The sequence below is a fragment of the Solea solea genome, chromosome 3 (genome assembly GCF_958295425.1).
Source record: "Solea solea chromosome 3, fSolSol10.1, whole genome shotgun sequence".
NCBI classification, from domain to species: Eukaryota; Metazoa; Chordata; class Actinopteri; order Pleuronectiformes; family Soleidae; genus Solea; species Solea solea.
Genome location: NC_081136.1, coordinates 19,056,155 through 19,080,643, shown reverse-complemented (window position 1 = coordinate 19,080,643; position 24,489 = coordinate 19,056,155). Strand labels below are relative to the sequence as shown.

The 24,489-nt window shown below is 39.9% G+C and overlaps 1 protein-coding gene across 11 annotated transcripts; it reads left to right on the top strand.

The window, feature by feature from the left end:
- The first annotated feature begins 11,755 nt into the window (after positions 1-11,755).
- mogat3a (monoacylglycerol O-acyltransferase 3a) lies at positions 11,756-24,489 on the top strand. 11 transcript variants are annotated; one of them, XM_058625863.1, is made up of 13 exons: positions 14,008-14,025; positions 14,230-14,305; positions 16,382-16,505; positions 18,115-18,234; positions 18,319-18,496; positions 20,225-20,403; positions 20,529-20,589; positions 20,969-21,112; positions 21,196-21,326; positions 22,128-22,171; positions 22,253-22,343; positions 22,430-22,538; positions 23,998-24,489. In XM_058625863.1, exons 5-13 carry the CDS (start codon positions 18,454-18,456, stop codon positions 24,150-24,152), a joined length of 957 nt encoding a protein of 318 aa, XP_058481846.1. In that variant the 5' UTR covers positions 14,008-14,025; positions 14,230-14,305; positions 16,382-16,505; positions 18,115-18,234; positions 18,319-18,453; the 3' UTR covers positions 24,153-24,489. The 11 variants fall into 11 exon arrangements, with proteins under 11 accessions (XP_058481843.1, XP_058481840.1, XP_058481838.1 ...); XM_058625861.1 differs by having other exon boundaries at positions 14,010-14,025; positions 16,382-16,478; positions 18,115-18,189; positions 18,319-18,522; XM_058625853.1 differs by having other exon boundaries at positions 14,010-14,025; positions 18,115-18,189; positions 18,319-18,522.

Here is a 24,489-nt window from a genome sequence, read left to right as displayed (position 1 = left end):
AGAGCCCCTGTCAGAGGTGATGTCCTACGGGGAACCGAAACGCGCGACCCAAGCAGAAAGAAACGCGCATGCCACGTCCGCGGATGTCGTGGAGGACAGAGGAACCGCCTCTGGCCACCTGGTGGTCCGATCCACCATTGTGAGCAGGTGCGTGAAACCCTGGGAGGGAGGTAGAGGTCCCACCAGGTCAACATGCACATGGTCAAAACGCCTGGCTGGAATCGAAAACGGCTCGAGGGGCGCCCTAGTGTGTTGGTGAACTTTAGCGCGCTGACAAGCCACACACGCGGCTGCCCACTCCTTGACCTCTTTGCGCAGGCCAGGCCAGACAAACTTAGACGCCACCAACCGCACCGACGCCCGGACTCCTGGATGAGAGAGTGAATGAACCATATCGAAAACTCGACGGCGCCAAATGACTGGCACGACCGGGTAGCTAGAGGACAGGGTTCCGACACAGATCCTCTCCAGGTTACTCTGTATGTTCGGTTTTGAAGATAGGACGAGAGTAGGGTAAGTGCAGATCCTGAGACACCTAGTTCTTGAAGGGAGGAAATAAGGATCTGGTGGTTAACTGTGTCAAACGCTGCAGAGAGGTCCAAGAGGATGAGCACAGAGGAGAGAGAGGCAGCCCTGGCAGTGTGGAGTTGCTCAGTGACAGCAAGGAGTGCAGTTTCGGTCGAGTGACCTGCTTTAAAACCAGACTGAAGAGGATCAAGAAGGTTGTTCCGGTGAAGGTAGGAGGAGAGCTGATTAAAGATAGCACGCTCCAGAGTTTTGGAGAGAAAAGGAAGAAGAGAGACAGGTCTGTAGTTATTTACTTCAGACGGGTCAAGGGTGGGTTTTTTAAGGAGGGGGGTCACTCTGGCCTCTTTAAGAGAGTCCGGAAAGCAACCAGATGATAGAGATGTGTTAATGAGGTGGGTGAGGAAAGGAAGAAGATCAGAAGCAATTGACTGAAGAAGGTGAGAGGGGATAGGGTCAAGGGGGCAGGAGGTGGGGCGGGCAGAGGTTATTAGGGAAAGAACTTGATCCTGAGATAGAGGGGTGAAAGAGGATAGAGAAGGAGCTGAATTTGTGGTTGGTCGAGTGGTGAGATCAGGAGGTGGGGTTGAGAAAGAAGAGCGAATGTCATCTACTTTCTTTGTGAAGTAGTTGACAAAGTGAATTGGTAGAAGGGAGGAGGGAGGAGGGAGGGCAGGGGGGTCAAGGAGGTTAGAGAAGATCGAGAAAAGTTTTTTGGGGTTAGAGAAAGAGGATTGAATTTTAGTCTGATAGAAAGATTGTTTGGCTGCAGAGATAGAGGCAGTGAGGGTGGAGAGAAGAGAGTGATAGGAAAGCAGGTCGTCAGGGAGTTTTGATTTCCTCCATTTCCTTTCTGCTGCCCGTATCGTGGCCCTCTCAGTACGCACTGAGTCCGACAACCACGGGGCTGGGGAGGACTTATGAACCCGCCGTGAAGTAAGAGGACAGAGAGAGTCAAGAGAGGAGGACAGAGTACAGAGGAATGTGTCTGTGGCAGAGTTGGGATGCATGAGGGAGAAGGAGTCAGCTGAAGGAAGTGCTGATAGAACAGTTGAGGAGAGAGAGGAGGGAGAGAGAGAGCGAATGTTGCGACGGACAAGTGCAGTATCTGATGAGACGAGATCATCAGATTGGGAGAGTGGGAGAGAGTAGGAAATGAAGAAATGATCAGAGACATGAAGTGGAGTTACCGTGAGGTCGGAGGTGGAGCAGTTTCTGGTGAAGATGAGGTCAAGGTGGTTGCCAGCTTTGTGAGTTGGTGGAGAAGGAGCAAGTGAGAGAGAAAGAGACGAAAGTAGAAATAGTAGATCGGATGACTTCTCTGACTGGATGTTGAAGTCACCAAGAAGAACAAGTGGTGGGCCATTTTCTGGGACGTTTGAGAGGAGGACATCTAGTTCCTCCAAGAAGTGTCCCAATGGGCCTGGTGGACGGTAGATGACAACAATGATTAGTTTGACTGGGTGGGTTACAGTTACAGCATGAAAGAGTGAAAGTCCAGTTGGGGTTGATGAGCAGACCTGTCCCACCACCTCTTCCAGTGGATCTGGGTGTGTGGGAGAAGGAGTGGGCGGAGGAGAGAGCTGCAGGGGTGGCTGTGTTGGAGGGTGTTATCTAAGTCTCAGTGAGAGCAAGGAAGTCCAGGCATTGCTCAGTAGCAAAGCCGGAAATGAACTCAGTTTTGCGGGTAGCTGACTGGCAGTTCCACAGGCCCCCTGCGACAAGGTGTTGGATGTGTGTGGAGCGGGTGGGATAGATAAGTGAGGACAGGTTACGGTGATGCTGTGAGTGATTGTGAGGTTTGTAGTATCTATGAGAAGAGACATGAACAGGAATGGGAAAAAGGCACATATGTGAAAGGTCGAAAACACTTGCAGACAGGTACTTAGCCTCGTTAGCCTCCGGTTTAGACTCCTTTGTCTTTGTCTTCCTGAGTCTTCGTCTGAAGAGTCTGCCGCTGAAGCTGCCGCTTCAAAGTCAGTGCTGCTTTTTCAAAGACACCTGATTAGGGGCTGATTAGTTACAGCTGTGTTGGCCACTCCCCTTTGCCAGTGAAACTTCTCACCTGGTGATGGTGATGGCTCAATAGAAACTAGGTCAAAGCAGCAACAATAACAACTTTCTCTTTGACCTAGCAGACAAAATATCTTTACAAAACTTTCCCCTTAATTAAACAGACAAGTCAAAAGTCACAAAAGTCAAGCAAGCCAACTACATACAATAGCATTTATTGAAATAGCAACCAAATAAGAAAGACCTACAGAAGTGATACTTAGCTTAATTCCAGTAGTCCTATGAGATACCCAGATAGTCCAAATGCACACAGTCACTCATAATGAAATTAATATCATGAATTGGCAGAAAAATTGATGGACTCCTTACCGCTATATGGGCTGAGGGCACAACTCTGGCACCGTTTTTGTGTTTTAGGGTCTTCTGACCCCAGTTGCCTGTCCTCACTGCCTTTTCTTTGTCTTTGAATGCCTTTCTTTGCAGGAGGCAAGCATAGCAGCTGGCACAGGTCTTCCTTGTGGCAGCTTTGCTTGCTCCATAATTGGGGCAGCTTCTGGTTTTGGGCTTTGTCATGACTTTGAGAGCAAGATGAATGGAAAAGCAAATAAGAGTGTGACACATAAAAATAACTAAGTTGCAATTCAGTGCAAGGGCTGTCTAAATTCAGCTAACAAGCTCGATAGCACAAACCAATTTCCCATTGACAAGCACAATGTGCATAACATTGCATGCATGAGACGTTTAGAATGTTTTATACCTGTATGTAGCACAAAAGTAATATTGCTGCATATCTAATTATACAAAGTATATTCTTTTACAGTTTACATTTTAGGTACATATTCCAAAAATTCACTGTGTTTCTTACCTGCCTTCTACTGAAGTACCTGTGCTTCTCCGTTCCCGGCGCAAGTACAGTATAATTACCCGCGTTACCATTTACCGCAAACGAGAAGCAGTGAATGACATCATTTCCTGTCGCTTGCATACTACAAAATTGTAGTATTTTTTAAATGGTACATTAAATAAAGTTGTATATATTTAATTAACAGTATACTGGTAGATTTAAAGGGGTTAGAAACACATTTATGTGATCATTTTTTAAATATCCAATTGTTAAATTGGTGAAAATTCATTTTGATCATACTTGACAGTTCCCCCACTTGGTGACTAAATTTGTATGAATATAGTCACATAGCTGAATTCAATAGCTTTCTAAAACAGTTGGTCCCATGTATGTAGCCTCTTCTGTTGCTGAATGACAAGCATTCCAATATGCACTGAGGTCAAGGTTCAGAGGTCAATATTTCACAGCAGGATCCACTTATAATCTTCACACTGACATATGTTACTCACCAGAACAAGGCCTTTTCATAATCTTAATGTTGTTAAAGACAAGAATAAAGTTTAAAGGCGACATAGAATGCTTGTATCACACATATATGTTAGTTATGGAGGTCTACTTACATATATTAACTTGTTTTCATGGAGAAAATCCTCCTAATCGCTGCAAACGAGCCGATCAAAATATCTCCTCACTGACGCTCTCGTCAGCCGCGCTTCAGACCAAAACCACACCCCCAGAACGTGGACTGTGTTGTGATTGGCCAGCCAACGAGAGCTTTCCCACTGTCCTGTGATTGGCCAGGTACCTGGAAGTGACGTAATAGATAGGCCAGCTCTCAGATACACAGCTCCCCCTCTGGCACGGTGGATGCTCTTCATCTCAGCAGCTACAACGAGAGTAGTTCTTCTTCTTCTGCGGTTGAATGTACGCAACCGGATGTGCCGGTTGCGCCGCACCAACTAGTGCCGCACCAGGAGGCGCTACGGTGTTGAGAGGAGTGGTGAGGATTTCTGATGACGACATCAAATTAAGGAAGTGCCGATCCGCTTCGCAGAGCCCAGGAAAACAATACAACACTATTTTCTCAGCAGTGGCTGAACTGTTTGTTCTGAAGCTTTAGGGTTTCATAAACGAGGTAATGACGCAGATACACACACAAACGCAGCGTTAATTGGAGCTTCCGGTCTATGTGGCCTTTAAGATTCACAGACTGGCCTGGCTTTGCCTGTGTCAAGTCTGTGTGGTTTAAACTGACATAAACTCTCACGTACGCGATCCTTTTGTTTCACTGAACACACTGTGTCACTGAACACACTGTGCTTTGAAACACACCTTTGGTCTGCCGCTATTCAAACACGATTCTCACTCACTCTCTCTTTCCTTCTCTCTCACTCACTCTCTCTTTCTTTCATTCATGAATGAGAGTCTCCTCATAGGCGCCATCTTGCGTCAAACCAGTGCCGGCCCTGAGAAATTTGGTGCCCTAGGCAAGATTTTAGCTGGCACCCCCTTGCATCGCAGCAGTCAATTTCACAATCAACTTTCAAACAATCACACAGCAACTGCATGTGTGTATTCAAGATTTTATTTATTTGAGTAAAAAATATCACACCAAATAAAAACTAAAGAAAGAAACAAGTGGTAAAATTAAAAGGACAGCAGCACCTGATGCTGTGTCACTGGGCTGTGCAGAGGTAGACGGGACAGCAGCACCTGATGCTGTGTCACTGGGGCTGGTACTGAAATATTTTAAAAGTTCATCTGAAGAGAGAAGTATATGTGACGACTGCATGTTACATGTTAAAAAAACAGATGCTTGGTGTGCTATACATGAGCCTGATATAGACTAATAATGAAAATGTGATGAGATTCATTCAACTTTATTGTCATTGCAATGCAATTCAGTCTAACCAGAGTGCAAAAACCAGTAAAGTGCAGTGAAATGAATATATATGTATATATAGCCTATGAATGATATGGGAAAGCTAAGGAAATGAAATATTAACAGTAATACACTTTAACTGCACTTTAACACTGATGTAAACTTTAACAAACATAAACTGTGACACATAAAACCAAAGGCTTACAACCACCCTATTACAAAGGGGATGGACAACTAAAAGCATTTTAACTGACATACAAGCAGGAAAGACAGCTGTAAAATAACACCCTGAACAGGCCTAACGTTAAGTTTCCAAACGTCCCTGATGAATTTAAGGTGTAGTAACATTAACACACGTCGACTCAGCTATTTATTGATTATTAAACAATGTTGCTATCGTCCGACGTGAGCTAGCAAGCTAACACTCTGCACCAACAACGGTAACTACGATGCATTAAACTATTAATTTCATGCACTTCATCACATTGACATTACTGTACCTCTATCTTTTTCACGTTTTTCTTCCTCTTCTTTCCTTCTTTTCCTTCCTTGGGCGCCGGATGGCTTCAGTCTTTTGGACATAATTCCGATACAGTGTCATTAATCTTTTTCTTCGTCTCTGGGTCACGGTCAGTTCAGATTCAGGCAGCTGGCCTCTTGACCCCGCCCCCCTCACAGAGGGCAGGTGCAGGTACAGAGCAACGGCTCGTTGCACCCAGAAAAAAGGCTTCTGCATTATTTAATAGTCTTTGCTACGACTTTATGTTGCTGTGGGCTTATATAATATTTCGAAATAATAGTAATAATGGTACTGGTTAAAAAAAAAAAAAAAAAAGTAGAATTTATAATAAATTTATATTTTTTTTTTCTCCGTTTTCGGCGCCCCCTGCGGATGACAGCGCCCCTAGCATTTGCCTATACTGCCTATGCCCAGGGCCGGCTCTGCGTCAAACACACACACACACACACACACACACACATATGCATATTGGTGTTTATGTTGTATATAGCCTGTGTTGTTGTAGCTTAGCAAGTGATATTTGTTGATTCAACCAAAAGATTTTTGTTCAACATTAATGTTCACTTTTAGTGAACATGATTGCTTGATTAATTTTGTTGTTTGATTTAATAAATTGTTATTTTTATTAACCTGAAGGAATGCTCTGTGTCTTTTGTACATGAATACTGTGACACACGGTGGTTGAGATCAATCGTCAATTACAGTGATTATTTAAGACTGATTTTAAAGGCATAGATTGATTGTCTTTTCCCTGTTTTCAGGGTGGTGCCCCGTTCTAGAATTAATTAACATTTAATTCATTTTTCAAAATATTTAATTAAAATATTTAATTAATTTATTTTTTATTATTTTATTTTTATCAATCAAATTATTGCCACTATAGTTGATCCCCAACACCGTCATCGTCCCAATATTCAAATTCCCTACTCTCAGTCCCAGACTCTTGCCTTTCCTCTTTTCTCTCTGTTTCTGAACCCGCCTTCCTCCTCTCCTCCTTCGACTTCGACCCACAGTAGCCCAATTTCCACTGTTACCCTGTAGGTTATCGGCACCAATGGCGGTCGTTGTTAACCCGGGCCTCGACCGATCCGGTATGGAAGTCATAGGTTCAATTCGCATATTTGGTTTTGGCACAAGTTTTACGCCGGATGCCCTTCCTGACGCAACCCTCTGCATTTATCCGGGCTTGGGACCGGCTCAAAAAGACACTGGCTTGTGACCTCCTAAGGCTGCATCCTCCTACTTCTTACCTACAGCAGCCAACACTAAAAGATAAGCCTGTTGTGATGTTTCGATGTTATGATAAAATGTTATGTTGTGATGATGCATTTTTTCTTAATTGTATAGTAAGTGTTTGCATATGTATTTTGTATTATATTGTACATGTATTGTGTGTTTTGTTTTTTTTCTTTTCTTTTCTTCTTTTTTAAATTGTAATTTTATTGCCTTTTTCATATCATGGCCAGGGGACTACAGATGAACACTAGCCTTTTGGCTAATTCTGTCTTTTTTAACCATGTATGATCATGTGTTCTATGAAATTGCACTGTCCCCTCTTAAATAAATAAACCAATAATAAATAAACAATATTTTAAAGATACTATACCTGTATGGTATTTTGGAAGCAAAACTGGATCAGTGATTTGTCAATGAAGCTGCCAACAAAATGGCCATCTGCTTTCAGCTGGTCAAAGTGATCCATCCAAAACTGGACGCATTCACTTCTCAAGATGCACCTCCAATGTTAAGTCATTATTTTGAGATACTATCTCATTATTTTGAGATACTATCTCATTATAATGAATTACAGGATCTTTTTTTCCCATCACACTGGCGGAAATGGGCTTCCATAGTTTTCCGATTTTTCAGCTTCTTACCTGTGAATATTTTCTACTTTGTGTAATTTTCAGCTTCTGAACAGTGAATATTTTCTACTTTGTGACATTTTTCAGGTTCTTAAATGTGAATATTTTCTACTTTGTGACATTTTTCAGGTTCTTAAAGGTGAATATTTTCTACTTTCTCTCATTTTTCAGCTTCTTAAATGTGAATATTTTCTACTTTCTTTCATTTTTCAACTTCTCAAATGTGAATATTTTCTACTTTGTGACATTTTTCAGCTTCTTAAATGTGAATATTTTCTACTTGGACATTTTTCAGGTTCTTAAATGTGAATCCTTTCTACTTTGTGACATTTTTCAGGTTCTTAAATGTGAATCCTTTCTACTTTGTGACATTTTTCAGCTTCTTAGATGTGAATATTTTCTACTTTGTGACGTTTTTCAGCTTCTTAACTGGGAATATTTTCTACTTTGTGTCATTTTCATTTTCAGCTTTTGTGTCATTTTCAGCTGACATTTTTGAAATGTGATTATTTTCTACTATCTTTGATTTTTCAGCTTCTTAAGTGTGAATATTTTTTACTCTGTGTCATTTTTCTGCTTCTTAACTGGGAATATGTTGTTCCTTGTGTCATTTTCAGCTTCTTAACTGGGAATATTTTCTACTTTTGACATTTTTCAGCTTCTTAACTGTGAATAATTTTTACTTTTGACATTTTCCAGCTTCTTAACTGAATATTTTCTAATTTGTGAAATTTTTCAGCTTCTTAAAGGTAATTTTTTCTACTTTCTTTAAAGAGACAAGGTTAATGACATAAAAAGTCATATTCATACCCTGAGTCATTGGAAGCTGGTTCCACAGGAGAGGAGCCTGGTAACTGAAGGCTCTGCCTCCCATTCTGCTCTTACAGAAGTAAACCTGTATTTTGTGACCTAAGTGGTCTGTTAGGGTGATAGGGTAAGACTAGGTCTTTTAGGTATGAAGGGGCCTGACCATTAAGTGCTTTGTACATGAGGAGGAGGAATTTAAATTTAATTCTAAACTGTACGGGGAGCCAGTGTAGAGAAGCTAACACTAGAGTTATATGGTCTCTCTTTCTAGTTCCTGTCAGAACTCGTGCTGCAGCATTTTGAATTAACTGAAGGCTTCTAACAGACTTGTTGGAACATCCTGATAATAAGGATTTACAGTAATCTAATCTAGATGTAACAAAAACATGAACTAGTTTTTCAGCATCCTGTAAAGACAGAATGTTTCTAATTTTCATAATGTTCCGCAGGTGGAAGAAGGCTTTTCTGGAAGGCTTTTTGTTTTATGTGTGAATCAAATGACATTTCCTGGTCAAAAGTAACTCCAAGGTTCCTCACAGTGGAACTGGAAGCCATGGTGATGTCATCTAAAGTGACAATGTGATGAAAGTTTTTCTCTGAGGTGTTTAGGGCCGAGTATAATGACCTGAGTTTTTTCTGAGTTTAAAAGTAGAAAGTTACAGGTCATCCAGGACTCAATGTCTCTGAGACATTCCTAGAGTTGAACAACCTGATTTATTTCATCCGGCCTCATTGATAAATAAAGCTGTGTGTCATGAAACAATGAAAGTGTATGTTGTGCTTCCTAATAATGTTCCCTAGAGGAAGCATATATAAGATAAAAAGTATAGGCCCAAGCACTGTGGAACTCCACAATTAACTTGTGTTTGTAATGAGGCTTTATCGTTAACATGAACAAACTGGAATCTATCAGATAAGTATGATTTAAACCAGCAGAGGGCAGCACCTGTGATCATAAGAGTCTGCTCCAATCTCTGCAGTAGAATATTATGATCAATGATGTCAAATGCAGCACTAAGATCTAACAGGACAAGTAAAAAATGGACGTTAATGTCAGTGTGTGGTTTGTCAAAGTGCACGACATTTCTGCTTATTGTGCGCGTAATCTGTCAATCAAAACCTAAATATGACTTGGACCGTGTTTCAAGACGATATACGCTCCTCGCCCTGATGACGCGACGTGGTTGGGGCGCACTGAGGACAGTCTGCTCCGATCGACAGTCGCGCCGGGAGCAGGCGGGTGGGTGAAGCCGTAGCGAGTGCACCCGGGAAGCAGCAAGGTCCGGGCGGGGGTTTGCTGTAAACCACATTCGCCCTGAGCCCTTCCAAGCCGATCTAGAGTCGGTCGCGGCACACCACTGGTGGAGGAAATGTCATGTCAAACTTATGTGACACTCTTGTATGATGAAGTTTTTTTTTTTACTGACTAAAACTTTTTTGAGTTTTCGTCGACTAAAATTGGACTAAAACCATCACATATAGAAATGACTAAATTGTGACTAAAACTATCACATATAGAAATGACTAAAACGTGACTAAAACTATCACATATCGTCACACTGTTAAAATAATCGTCGTAATAAAAAGTCATTTTTTGTCAAAATTGTTTTTTTTGCCTAAATCATCTCCTCATGACGCCGGCCACCTTTGGTAAAATCGCCTACATCCTCAGTTGATCAGATCATGTGATTTTACCCCTTTAAGATAATGGCCTATGTGAAGTGTGTGAGTGCAATGGATTTGTTTTTTGTGTTTCCTGAAAAACTTAAAAAATGATTTAGGCGATTATTTTAACAGGGTGATGATATAGAAATGACTAAAATGTGACTAAAACTAATAAGCGTTTTAGTCCAAAACGCTTATTAGACTAAATCTAGAATGGCTGCCAAAAACAACACTGATCCTTTGAAATGTTGACCTTTCTTGTTCCCCCCCATCCTATTTCAATTTTTCTCACTGCCTTCAGAGCATTTTTTTTCAAAGTCGGTGGAGCATGCTCCCCTTGGTTTTTGCTGCTGCCTCCTTCATCACAAGGTTTTTTTTTGGACAATTTTGTTTTAAGGTGCTCAAAAAGTCTTGTTACTAATTGTGTTTTAACCAAAGGGTAAAAGAAATCATGCTAATAATTATTAGTATATACTTATACTAATAATAAAATACCAGACGAAAAAATATACAGAACATAAAATGAATAGTAACTATTGCAAAAAAAAATATTGTTCAATATCTATATCAGATAACCACATCATTGGAAGTAACATAACAGTCGAGGGAAGTCATTCTTACGCAGAATACAGAGCCTCTGTTGGTTAGTTTCAACTTTCAACAAGTTCAATGGTAGGTTTAATTATTTTAAATTTAATTAGTTGTTTTGTGTGTAAAATATCAGTAAACTGTTTTAAAAAAAATCACATTCTATTAGAGTTGGATAACATTTTTTTTTAATTTATTTTGTGTTTTTACTCATTGGTTGCAGAATCCAGGGTGGGCATATTCGGAATATTTCCCCGCAACTCCCCTCGCCTTCCTCTTCCAACTTACCCTGTGGGTATGGCAAAAACAAAACAAAAGCATACTTGTGATCTACCATCTTATGACCATGTCTTTTTTGCAAAAAGTGACTACACAAACGGCCACTCTGTTTCAAAGCATAGTATAAAATACCTGGCATGCAGCTCTTGTACAAACAGTAGCATCCGGAGCAATGTATGACAGAGTACATTAGCAGACATTTACTGACAAACGTCAGCTATACGCTGATGCCGTTTCCAGTGGCTAAGGAATCGCATGTGATATAACTATATAGTTCAGAAATCTGCAAACTATATGGACATAAAAAAACGTTACTTTGAGAGTTAAAATGTTTTGAAATGAACTGCAGAAAACTAGCTCACAAACTTACCTGTGAGATTTAAATATAATCCGCGAATTGTATTTTGGACTGCGTGTGCTTGCTGTACACTCTGGGTTGTACACGCCCAGGCATGAGAAGGGATGGCCCGAGAGGTAAGGCATGAGACGAGAGGCTCCAGGATGCAGCCATACACGTCTCGCCTTGTCCGGCGTCCAGCCTCAAGCCGGACGCTTATTTGTCCTCCTTTTTGGAGTTGCACCTGAACGCAACGCTGCATATCGTCCAATGGTGTAAGACTTTTGGTTAAAAAAAAAAAAGATTGGTTAAAAAATATTGGCTAAAAGCGGTGTCACTCAATTCTCTGATTTCTCATTGGTTGAAAGTGTAAACAAGCCGCCCCTGTGCGGGAAGATGGACCTCATTTATGTCGAATGGTCAAAAGAGCACACTTTTGTCAGCAAAAGTAAAGTAAAGCAAAAGTTTTTCTTCTTAATGTCTTTTGTTGTTTACATTAAAAAAAGTACAAATACTGTGAACAAATACTTTTCGCCCTCTCAGGAATATTTTTTCCTCTTTTGTTACACATACATCATGATATATCATAGATAAATTGTCTTGTGTTGAACAGAGTATCTCAGAATCACTGTATCATGATACCATTGTTATCATGTACAATGTTCCTCACTAAATGCCGCAAAGTGTCCTCTTTTTTGGTGTTGTGGAAATGGCCCCCCCCAGATGTGCTTCGTACCCTCCTTCCGGAATCAGCGCTATGCTGTGATCGCTGTTTGGCGTGGCTGTGACCGATAGATTTGTGATCCATACTCCCTAATTGTGCGGTAGGTTATGCGTGTAGGATTTTTGTGTACGGTTGTGAATTTACGGCGAGTGGTAGTGGCGTTACACTTGCTTCCACTCCACTTCCAGTATGCTCCCTCCACTGTGGGTGGACACATCGGTTTCGAAAGTTAAGCTGGCTACATTATGCTCTGGCAGCTGGTAGCTCTTGTTGGGTCGCTGACTGAATGGCTTTTTGGTCCTAGTTGCTGTGGTCAGCCGTGCTCTCTCGCTCCCTCTCCCTCTCCTCTCGGGTTGGGAGCACTGCGCTGCTACTCTCTGGTATGTACTGTATATGCAGGCTGATCTTTCCGTGTTTCAAAATTTCTACACAACGTTAAGCAGCAGGGGCGGTCCTAGACCTTTTGGTGCCCTAGGCGAGCTTGATTGATGGCGCCCCTTCTCCACGAGAAAATAACTCATGTCCAAAGAATTGCACATCTATTTAAACAATTATAATATATATATATATATATATATATATATATATATATATATATATATATATATATATATATAACAATATCTGCAAAAGAATAAACTTGTTCAATAGTAAATATACAAAAAATAAACTTTTAACTTTAACAGTAGTGGAAAATCTAAGAACAAAAAGTGCACACTAAAGAATCAAAACAAAAAATTAAACTAACAATAAAACATTGTGTGCAAAATTAAATACTGTACAATAAGATTCATATAACCTATTAATCAAAATATAATATACAAAATAAACAAGTAAGGTTCATGTTCACCCCAAGTGAATAGAATAATATATTCTACTACACACAAAATATCACACTTCATTTACAGTGCCACCTTTCTGGCCTTCCTTGCCGCAAAATCATCTATAACCTCCTGAGGTTAGAATTGTCATTTATTTTACTTAAGTTTAATTTATTTTTATGTCAAAGTATTGTTGTAGATACAGAGGGATGGCAAAAACTGTTGAAAAAATAAATAGACATTATAATTTAAATTCTATTTTTTTTTTCTCGCTGCATATTTTGCCGCCCCTCACTAGATGGCGCCCTAGCCAAGCGCCTATACCGCTACTATCGTGACTACTGCAACTTTATGTGATAGTTTAAATTATAGTTATTATTGTTTTTGCTTGTTAGTTTGCTTTATTTTTGTATGGTTGCTTGTGTGTTGTGTGTTTATTTTAGGGCTGCACTAACGATTTTAATAATCGATTAATCGGTCGATTATTTTTTCGATTAATCGATGAATCGGTAAAAAAAAAAGAAACATTTGTAATTGCCTTTATTCAAAAACTGAAGTATGAGTATAAAAACAGCAGGTTATTGCTCCAATGTCCTTGAGCTATCAAAAGTAATATTAAATGATAAAAAAAAAAATCAAAACATAACTGGAATAACACAAAAAAACATACAATGTATGATACACATTTATATCTACAAAAATGAAAAGGCTCCTTTTTTTTATAAAGTGCACAAAATAATGTTTTCAGTTGTTTTAAAGTTTCCTGATCTGTTAGAACAATAAATAAATGATAAAAAAATAAAGAAAAATGCAAATTACCAGTATGTCCACAGCATTTGTTTCAACATTAACATTGACATTAAAGCGGTCTTGCTTGGTGCTCTAACACACACAAACTTACTGTTCACTTAACTGTTTATTCAGGAACTTTGCATTGTATGCAAAATGTAAGCATGTCACGGATGACTCTGACATGTTTTCTTTTTAGGTGCTGGATCACCACCGTAGTGCTCCCGTGCCACGCCATTTCACTCTTGCAAAGATTGCAACACACGTTTTAGGTTTATGGATTGTAAAGTGTTCCCACACTTTAGAAGATTTCGGCCGAACCAACGAATCAGTCATAACCTATGATCCATACTCCCTAATTGTGCGGTAGGTTATGCGTGTAGGATTTTTGTGTACGGTTGTGAATTTACGGCGAGTGGTAGTGGCGTTACACTTGCTTCCACTCCACTTCCAGTATGCTCCCTCCACTGTGGGTGGACACATCGGTTTCGAAAGTTAAGCTGGCTACATTATGCTCTGGCAGCTGGTAGCTCTTGTTGGGTCGCTGACTGAATGGCTTTTTGGTCCTAGTTGCTGTGGTCAGCCGTGCTCTCTCGCTCCCTCTCCCTCTCCTCTCGGGTTGGGAGCACTGCGCTGCTACTCTCTGGTATGTACTGTATATGCAGGCTGATCTTTCCGTGTTTCAAAATTTCTACACAACGTTAAGCAGCAGGGGCGGTCCTAGACCTTTTGGTGCCCTAGGCGAGCTTGATTGATGGCGCCCCTTCTCCACGAGAAAATAACTCATGTCCAAAGAATTGCACATCTATTTAAACAATTATAATATATATATATATATATATATATATATATATATATATATATATATATATATATATATATATATATAACAATATCTGCAAAAGAATAAACTTGTTCAATAGTAAATATACAAAAAATAAACTTTTAACTTTAACAGTAGTGGAAAATCTAAGAACAAAAAGTGCACACTAAAGAATCAAAACAAAAAATTAAACTAACAATAAAACATTGTGTGCAAAATTAAATACTGTACAATAAGATTCATATAACCTATTAATCAAAATATAATATACAAAATAAACAAGTAAGGTTCATGTTCACCCCAAGTGAATAGAATAATATATTCTACTACACACAAAATATCACACTTCATTTACAGTGCCACCTTTCTGGCCTTCCTTGCCGCAAAATCATCTATAACCTCCTGAGGTTAGAATTGTCATTTATTTTACTTAAGTTTAATTTATTTTTATGTCAAAGTATTGTTGTAGATACAGAGGGATGGCAAAAACTGTTGAAAAAATAAATAGACATTATAATTTAAATTCTATTTTTTTTTTCTCGCTGCATATTTTGCCGCCCCTCACTAGATGGCGCCCTAGCCAAGCGCCTATACCGCTACTATCGTGACTACTGCAACTTTATGTGATAGTTTAAATTATAGTTATTATTGTTTTTGCTTGTTAGTTTGCTTTATTTTTGTATGGTTGCTTGTGTGTTGTGTGTTTATTTTAGGGCTGCACTAACGATTTTAATAATCGATTAATCGGTCGATTATTTTTTCGATTAATCGATGAATCGGTAAAAAAAAAAGAAACATTTGTAATTGCCTTTATTCAAAAACTGAAGTATGAGTATAAAAACAGCAGGTTATTGCTCCAATGTCCTTGAGCTATCAAAAGTAATATTAAATGATAAAAAAAAAAATCAAAACATAACTGGAATAACACAAAAAAACATACAATGTATGATACACATTTATATCTACAAAAATGAAAAGGCTCCTTTTTTTTATAAAGTGCACAAAATAATGTTTTCAGTTGTTTTAAAGTTTCCTGATCTGTTAGAACAATAAATAAATGATAAAAAAATAAAGAAAAATGCAAATTACCAGTATGTCCACAGCATTTGTTTCAACATTAACATTGACATTAAAGCGGTCTTGCTTGGTGCTCTAACACACACAAACTTACTGTTCACTTAACTGTTTATTCAGGAACTTTGCATTGTATGCAAAATGTAAGCATGTCACGGATGACTCTGACATGTTTTCTTTTTAGGTGCTGGATCACCACCGTAGTGCTCCCGTGCCACGCCATTTCACTCTTGCAAAGATTGCAACACACGTTTTAGGTTTATGGATTGTAAAGTGTTCCCACACTTTAGAAGATTTCGGCCGAACCGTTTTCTCACGTGTAAAATACAAGTTGTCGCTCACTCCATAACTTTCCTGCACCGCTTATTCGCTCCACTATTCACACACGCTAGGTTCGCTGTGGGCGTGCATGAACAGGCATAAACCTGTCAGCGTGGTCGGCGTCTGTAAACAGTTCTGCGCCTACGAGTGACATATTAATCGCGCAACTCAACGAATCGATAACTAAATTAGTTGCCAACGCTTTTAGTAATCGATTTTTATCGATTAAATCGATTCGTTGTTTCAGCCCTAGTTTATTTTTGACAAAGTTGTTTGAACTAATGCATGTTCTCTCTTTTTGATTAATTCGGTTTGATTATTTTGTTTTGTTCTTCAGATTGCCTTGTCGAATTATTTAGATTGTGGTTGTGCATGTTATTGTTTTGTTTCTTTGTAACCTGTTTATTTGTATGTTTATTTCGATTTATTCTATTCCATTTTGTAATAGTGAGTTTGGGTATGTGGGTGTAGTTGTGAGCTGATCATTCCTGTGTCTCTTTACAGGGCAGGAGCTGTGGGGCATATAGCAGCTGGTCCCCTGGTGGTGGTGTCCGTCGTTGGTCCCTCAATTGACGGATTACCGTCATGTGGATGGTTGACGGTGATGGCTTTTGACCATAAGATCTGTGTAGGCTTGCCTTATTGTCTCCTCCATGGACTTACCCCAGAGAACAGCTGGGGCATTCGGTTGTTTTGGGGTGTAAATACACAAAATTATCTTTGGCAGAAGGAAACTTATCTAGGCTGTCGACTACAATATGCCTGTGCCTCTGGGAGTGGTACTGTTAGGCGTACTCCTGAAAGTTTCCAAAGTGGCTGGACGCTGACTGCCTGGTCTCTTTGGTTTATGAAAGCTGATATTTCTCAGTAGAGCTGGTTGGACTTCTTTCTTGCTCAAGTCTTTCCACACACACTCTCCTGAGGTGACTGCTGGCTCCTCTATTATTCCCATTCTAACACAAAGTTCGACTTTGAACAGAATTGAGGCTGCATGGCTACAGCATGACCCAAGTCTGAAATGAAATCACGTTAAGCAGAATAATTGAAACAATCTAAACTGTGTTTGTGTCAAGGTATGATGGAAGTTAGCACCAGCCAAATGCTTGTCAAATTTGACAGTGGCAGGTAGATTGCAGGTATCATAATTTTTTGAAAAGTGACATACTTGCTAAAAAGGTCAGCTAAGCTTCATTCTAAGATGTTTTCATATAACTGCGATCGTGGACAAGGAGTTGGAGTAGAGAGGATTAAGCGATTAAGTTAGAAGAAGTAGGATAAGTTAACAGATATGCTATGCTATTTTATGCTATGTTGAACAGTGATAGAGCAAGTGAAATTTATGTTAAATGGCAATTGGAATGAGGCCAACAGGAAATTATAGAAATAAATCTGCCATTAACCCATCAAAAATAAGGACAGTGTCACCCTGCCATGCAGATGCAGTTAGCTGTGTGAATGTAGCACTTCGCCTTGTTGTATAAGACCCACGCCTTGTACATCGTCGTCTTCTTTCGTTGATGCTGGCTTGGCAGGACTTCTGCTTTCAGTGCACAAAAACCTTCCCTATGTCATTGTAGAGGATCTTTTGAACATGTCCAGACACAACATAATTATAGGCATCAAGCTACTTGCATGTGCATAGACTTTCTCGCGTGTACAGGCTAGGTGTATCTATAAGGTAAGAGTGAATAGCTGGCCACTGGATATCTGGCCACTTGCTAATATCATCTACCCAATCTTTTATGAAAGCTGGGTCAGGCAGACTATTGCTGTCGGCTAGTACTAATTTATTTAGGTATTGTTTGCAGTCCCTAATCGTCAACAAAAGAGCATATTCAGAATTATTCAGTGGAGGACCGTAGACATACATGCTCTTCGCTTACCTGGGGACCATTTCCGACCCCAAACTGCGCATGCATTCTCACTAGACTTGGGATGTTTGTATACAATGAAAGGGTCTATAGGTTATAGGCGCACTGCAAATCTGTCACCACAAGGCATGCAGTAAACCATATTACATGTCCTAGGTACTGGGCAGAATGGTAGAAAAATAAATAAATAAGTGTAACAATTTGATCCTTAATTTCTGACAAATGAAAATAATTCCATTTTACACATTGGTCCTTTAAGTTTATGTTAAATTTGAATTTAGATTAACTTGTTTTGGTCAAGTTCTTGTAATTTCTCCTACTTTCTTATGTCAACATGTTCAAAATAAACTTTATTTCAACATACAGGGCGTCTCGGTCCAGACGTGTGTCATCGCGGACTCTGATTGGCTGAGAAATACCCACCCCGAGGAGAAGGATCTGGTATACAATGCTTAGTACAGGGAAACAGGGAAACATTTTCGTAAAGTTGAGCCTACATTTGAAGTTCAAATTAATACATTGAATTTGTTTTAAGTAAAGCAGGAGTTTACTTTTACTCTTTAAACACAGACAGGCAGAGAGACCGAGCGATCGTCACCGTTATTGAGCACCGAGACCTCCAGGCGGGAACACCGGGAGAGAGCAGCGCACCAGCCGGGCTGAGGAGCACGAACGTCGGCATGAAGATTGAGTTCGCCCCGCTAAATGTTCCCGTGCAGAGGAGACTGCAGACTGCGTCTGTGCTGCAGTGGGTATTCTCCTTCGTCGCTTTAGGTAACGCTCGCTGTGGCTCTTCTCACTTTGCTGGCTTACCTTGGTACATCTGGTTGATTTCAGTAAAAACGGAGTTCCACGATTTTTTTATTATTATTGTTGTTATTATTATTATTTTTTATCTTTTTTGGAGGGCAACCCTATGGTGGCCTGGAAGTGCAAACCAGTATTGCAAAACTTGAAACAAATGTACAAATACAGAAACAAATTTACAAAATGCAAAACACTTTTACAAATACCAAAACAAATAAACAAAATTTAAAACAAATTTACATTTTCCATAACAAATTTGCATTTTCCATAACAAATTTACAAAATGCAAAACACTTTTACAAATACCAAAACAAATGAACAAAAGTTAAAACAAATTTACAAAATGCAAAACACTTTTACAAATACCAAAACAAATGAACAAAAGTTAAAACAAATTTACAAAATGCAAAACATTTTTACAAATACCAAAACAAATTTACATATGCCACAGTCCTTACGGAACGGGAATGTCCCAAATGCTGTGAGTGACCGGAAATGATACCGTGAGCGCTCAGCTGGTGACGTGTGTGTCGTAAGAATGGATTCTTGTGATTGAGTGAGGTTTTGTCATGGATGTATTATAAAAACTGGATGCCCCTTTGGCTCCGTTCATTCCTATGGAGTTGCTCACACGGCGCATATGTCGAAAAAGTTGTGCAGACTCATGATCATATTATTGAGTTCGCCAGACCATGTGACCAACACGCAATGCTTTCTGGGGGGTAAAGGCAAAATGATGGTAGTCCGGTTGTTTACTTCTTTGTTACAGTAATATGTAACAGCAATAGTAAAAGAGACGCCTTTAAAACTGTCCACAGGACTAGAGAATGTCACAATACCAAAAATTCAGTAGTCGGTGCCAATACCAGTAAAATTACACGATTCTCGATACCACGGTAAAACAAAAGAAGGATTTTTAGAGATCCCATTTATTTAAAAATAAACATCTTTATTGGAAAATTTGCATCCAGGGGTATCATTTGTAATGGCTACTATAACCCTGTCTTCACCAGTTCAAGTGTCGTGTCATGTCATTTTGTTGTACATGTGCAAGAAGATAATATACAGCAACCATATCACACACGTAGGCCTAAATGAAATGACTTGGTCCATACATATGAACTCTGCTACAGCCCTATCCAATCTCCTGGCATCATTTGAGTTTCTGTCATATTTCACTTGCTTCTGTAGAGCCTCGGTTATGATTGGCTGTGACTGCTGAGGTGTCTCCTGGACATCATCCTCTGACTGAAACGAGAATTGACATTTCAGTTAATATAGTTAAATGACTAAATAAACAGCACAGGTATAATGAGCCTACCTGCACCATGCGCACACACACACAGACGTGTGCACACACCCCTACCTAATTACTTACATTAAGCTTAAGTCTGCTGCGACAACTGCGCTTCTGTTTCCTCCTGCACCGCCTCCGGTGTCTCCATGGGCGGTCTGTGCTGGTGGGAGACTCCGCTGCTTTGTAGGCCACTGGGACCGACTGGTGTCAGTAAAAGTATATATCTTTTACTCTTACAACTGTTTACCTATTTGCATCAGGTTTTCTTATTATGTTTTTGTTACAATATCTTCGTCTACAACGGCTATCACAAGGCTCACCTCCAAGCGGATACCACTTGTTCATGTTTCTGTCTCTGTTTCTCTCTGTCAGCTCAGTGCTGTCTGGCTGCCTTTATCCTCCTCCTGCTCTCTGATTGGTGGATGTTGGCTCTGCTCTATGCTGGCTGGCTGTGGTTGGACTGGGACACACCCTCATGTGGGGGTCGGAGATCACAGTGGATCAGGACCTGGACTATCTGGGACTACTTCAGGGACTACTTCCCTATAACGGTGAGCCATTATTTATCTGATCAGTCAGTACAGTCAGACTATTGATTATTAAGTTGTCTCTAGCTTGTTAAAACTGTTCTGATGAATATGTTCAGTCTGACTTGCTTTTTGATTTGTGTCTCCAGCTTGTTAAAACTGTTGATCTAGATCCAAAGAAAAACTACATCTTTGGATTTCACCCACATGGTGAGAAACTGTCTGTATGCCTACGTGTTTTTTTGTCTCTTTATACTGATCTGTCTGTCTTTCAGGTGTCATGGTCGCTGTATTAACCAGTTTGTTTATCTTTCAACTGTCTATATTAATGCACAGAAATCTGGTCATTTCACTTATGTGTAACTCGTCAGACACGCCTGTGCTTTATTGGAATAGGGACACATTAGAGGCTTATAAAACTCAGGGTTACCCCAACACACATGGACCCAGCTTTTGGCTGGTTTTTATTTACAGACAACAGCTTCACACTGAACTTCACAAGGTCTCATATGACTTAGCTTTAGTGTTAGCATGGTTTGAGGTCCGTCTCTGTTGTCACCATTCTGCTTCTCATATGTCCGTCTGTCAGGTGTCCTGGTTGCTGGAGCATTTGCAAACTTCTGTACAGAGTCAACAGGTTTCTCCTGTCTATTTCCTGGACTCAGGTCTCACCTGCTGATGCTGCCATTGTGGTTCAGAGTGCCACTGTTCAGAGATTACATCATGTGTGGAGGTGATACCTGCCTGTCTCTTACTCGTCTGTGCACATGTTTGTCTTTCTCTCAACTGTTTGTCTCTCTCTCAACTGGCTCTTAGGTCTGGTGTCCAGTGCTAAGTCCAGCTTGTCATACCTGGTCAGTTGTCCTGAGGGAGGTCAGGTTGCTGTCATCGCAGTAGGCGGAGCTCCAGAGGCTCTGGACGCTCGACCAGGAGCTTTAAAGCTGCAGGTCTAGTTTGTCTTTATGTTTGTGTATGTCCATTTAAAAACCTCAGAGATTAGTTTGACCCTGGTTTACACTACAAGATTTATTAAGTCAAATAATCCACTCACTAACACATTCCCAATCATCTCTTGTTCAGCAGACACCCCATTCTCATTTTCAGCATCCTGGAAATTTCAAGTTTGCAATGACTTAAACCACCCTAGCCAGTCAGAGACTTGGACGGGTTGATAGTGGCTGAAACCTGAACAGTATTACGGTAGTGGTTCGTAAGAGAGGACAAAGATAAATAAACTACTAAATAAAGATCAGAGTGACAGCATTTTTGTTAAGTTAAACAGTCACACTAAATCAGACATGAAACCAAGCCAGTTTTTGCAGTTTTTTCTTTGTATCACTTCTAATGTATGTGAACATAACAGGTTATTCGAGAGGAGAAGAACAGTGATAAAAAGAACTAGTACTGTCTCAGTAAATATTAAATTGTAGACATGAAACTAATCTAAATTAAACCTGGTTTCACACCTCATTCCTCAAGTCACTACTCAGAGGTGTTTTTGTGACAATATGTGTGTTCATGAAGAGACATATAATCTTGCAGCTCCTCCTAGAGAAAGATTATCCTAAGATGGAAAGTCATGTAGCGTTGAGCTCACAGCAATCCTCCAATTGTATTGTGTACGCATCATTTATTAGTTAAGTTAGTTCATGTTTTAAATTGAATACTTTACTAAACAGAAGAAAAAAACTTCTGTTTAATCTGAAATGAGAATATATTAATGTATGTATTTTCTTTTTTTTTTTTAGATAAAAAATCGTAAGGGATTCATCAAACTGGCTCTCAAACATGGGTGGGTAGAGCTGGGGCAGGCTTTGAGGGCCAGGTCTATAAACCACATAATAACCGTGTTTGCATGTGTGTATGTGTGCAGAGCTCAGCTGGTTCCGGTCTTTTCATTTGGAGAAAATGAGTTGTTCGATCAGATGGAGAATCCAGCAGGCTCGTCTCTAAGGACACTGCAGGTCAGCTGTTGTGTGTATGAACTGATTATGTGATGCTAATATGGCTCACTAATATGGGATGTCAGCATGTAGTCCTGTTTCAACAGAACCGGCTGCAGAGCATCATGGGAGTAGCTCTGCCTCTCTTTCATGCCAGAGGAGTTTTCCAGTACAGCTTCGGCTTGATTCCCTACAGGAAGTCCATACACACTGTTGGTACGTTCACAAAACTTAATGCAAATCTAATACTTATTTAACACTAATTTAATGGTGCGTTCTATTTGTAATCGGAACTTGGAATTTTCAAGGTGAAGAAGCGCCCTCTGATGACAGATTTCTAACCCACCTAGGGCTGGGCAATATGGCCAAAAAATAAAATCCCCTACAATCCTACAATATGTTGTAGTAGATTTTAATCTACTAAACTACTAATAATTACTATATTTATTATTATAATTATGCAAATGAAAGACATCTTCACACACACACAAGCACACGCGCACACACACACACACAAACGAGTGTCTCGTGACTTGTAAAGCAGTTTTTTTCAGTGTCAGTTAATTAAAAATATTTGTTCAGTACGTCCTCCATGACCGGAGCACAGACTCTGGACTGAAATACAGCGGCAGTGTGATGCTTAAATACTGAGATTTTAGACAATTTCCCTGGTAATTGTCAGAGATTAACCAACGTTTTTAGGATTGTTAAGTCTTTTTTAACTGATTTACAGTTCGGCACTGTTCGGCTTGATCCTTGTGTCGGACGTCTCATCCTGTGACGGCACTCTCGCTGTTTTCCGCGCACGCTGCCATGTTGATATTGTCAGATAACTAGTGGGGGGAGGGGGAGAGGAATGGAGCGGAGGGAACAGGAGCTGAGTGAGAGCAGTAAAAAGGAAAAATCAGAAAAATCGTTTTTTTTGACATCGTCAAAACAAATAAATCCGATTTCGATTTAAAATCGATTAATTGCCCAGCCCTAAACCCACCTTATAAATATTGCATCGTTTACCATTAATAGTACTTCTATAGTACTTGTTTCACAGTAAATTGGTTGTACTCATAGTACTCTTATTCATTCAGTCATTGTCTACAGCTTTATCCTCCACATAAGGGTCGTGAGGCTGCTGGAACCAATCTCAGCTGTCACAGAGCAAAAGACAGGGTACACCCTGGACAGGTCACAAGTCCATCACAGGGCCAACATACAGAGACAAACCATTCACTCTCATATTCACAGTGTCCAATTAACCTCTGCATGTTTTTACTGTAAACACTGTAGGAGGAACCCACAGAACACGGAGAAAACCCACACGCACACCTTGAGCCTTACACCATGCAGAAAGGCCCTTAGGCAGACCGGCCCGGGTCTTTTTGCTGCAAGGCAACAGTGCTAGTCAATGCTGCGCCATGTGGCCCATAGTATTTTTCATTTTTAATGTGGTTTTATCCATACACATGTCGCTTCCTTGTTTGTGTGCAACAAATACCATATAGGGGTTGTTTTCGACTTTTATGGCTATTAATGGAACGCCTACAGTCATTATTCTAATAAAACGATGTTTTTATATATTTATTTCTACTAGTTAAGTCAAACAAATGATTTTTTTTATTTTTTTTATTATTTTTAAGTTATTTTTGTTTTACTATTGTTGCTTTCTCTCTATTTTCAGTGGGAAAGCCAATCTCAGTCACCCAGACTCCCAGTCCCAGCAGTGAGGATATCGAGAGTCTTCATGCAATTTACCTTCAGAGTTTGACTGATCTGTTCGAGCACCACAAACACACTTATGGGCTGAGTGACGACCAGCACCTGACCTTCATATGACTTGTTTTACTTGGACAATTCTTTACATGACCAGTTTATAAGCACCTGATGGTCAGGTGACCATTATCTCTGTGGGCTAGCTGCTCCTTTACAGGATAAGCACCATGCTAATAATGCTAGCAGGGCACATTGATATAATTAGACAATGCTATAAGTAAGAAAAAAAAAAAAGGTGTGAACAGTACATAGACATTAGGAGAGGTGTGTTCAAAGTGATGTCTCTTTCTGTAATGACCCATGTTGCAATGATGCAAGTAACATTAGGTACAGATGATTGATGAGGGTATTCAGAGATCTGCTTTGACAACAGGGTGACAATAAATGAGAGAAGATGAAA

Coding starts and splice junctions, on each gene's coding strand:
- mogat3a (XM_058625860.1), top strand. CDS start 18,429: ATGAAGATTGAGTTCGCCCCGCTAAATGTTCCCGTGCAGAGGAGACTG. Junction 21,113..21,195: donor AGATTACATCATGTGTGGAG/GTGATACCTGCC, acceptor ACTGGCTCTTAG/GTCTGGTGTCCAGTGCTAAG. Junction 21,327..22,127: donor CAGGAGCTTTAAAGCTGCAG/GTCTAGTTTGTC, acceptor TTTTTTTTTTAG/ATAAAAAATCGTAAGGGATT.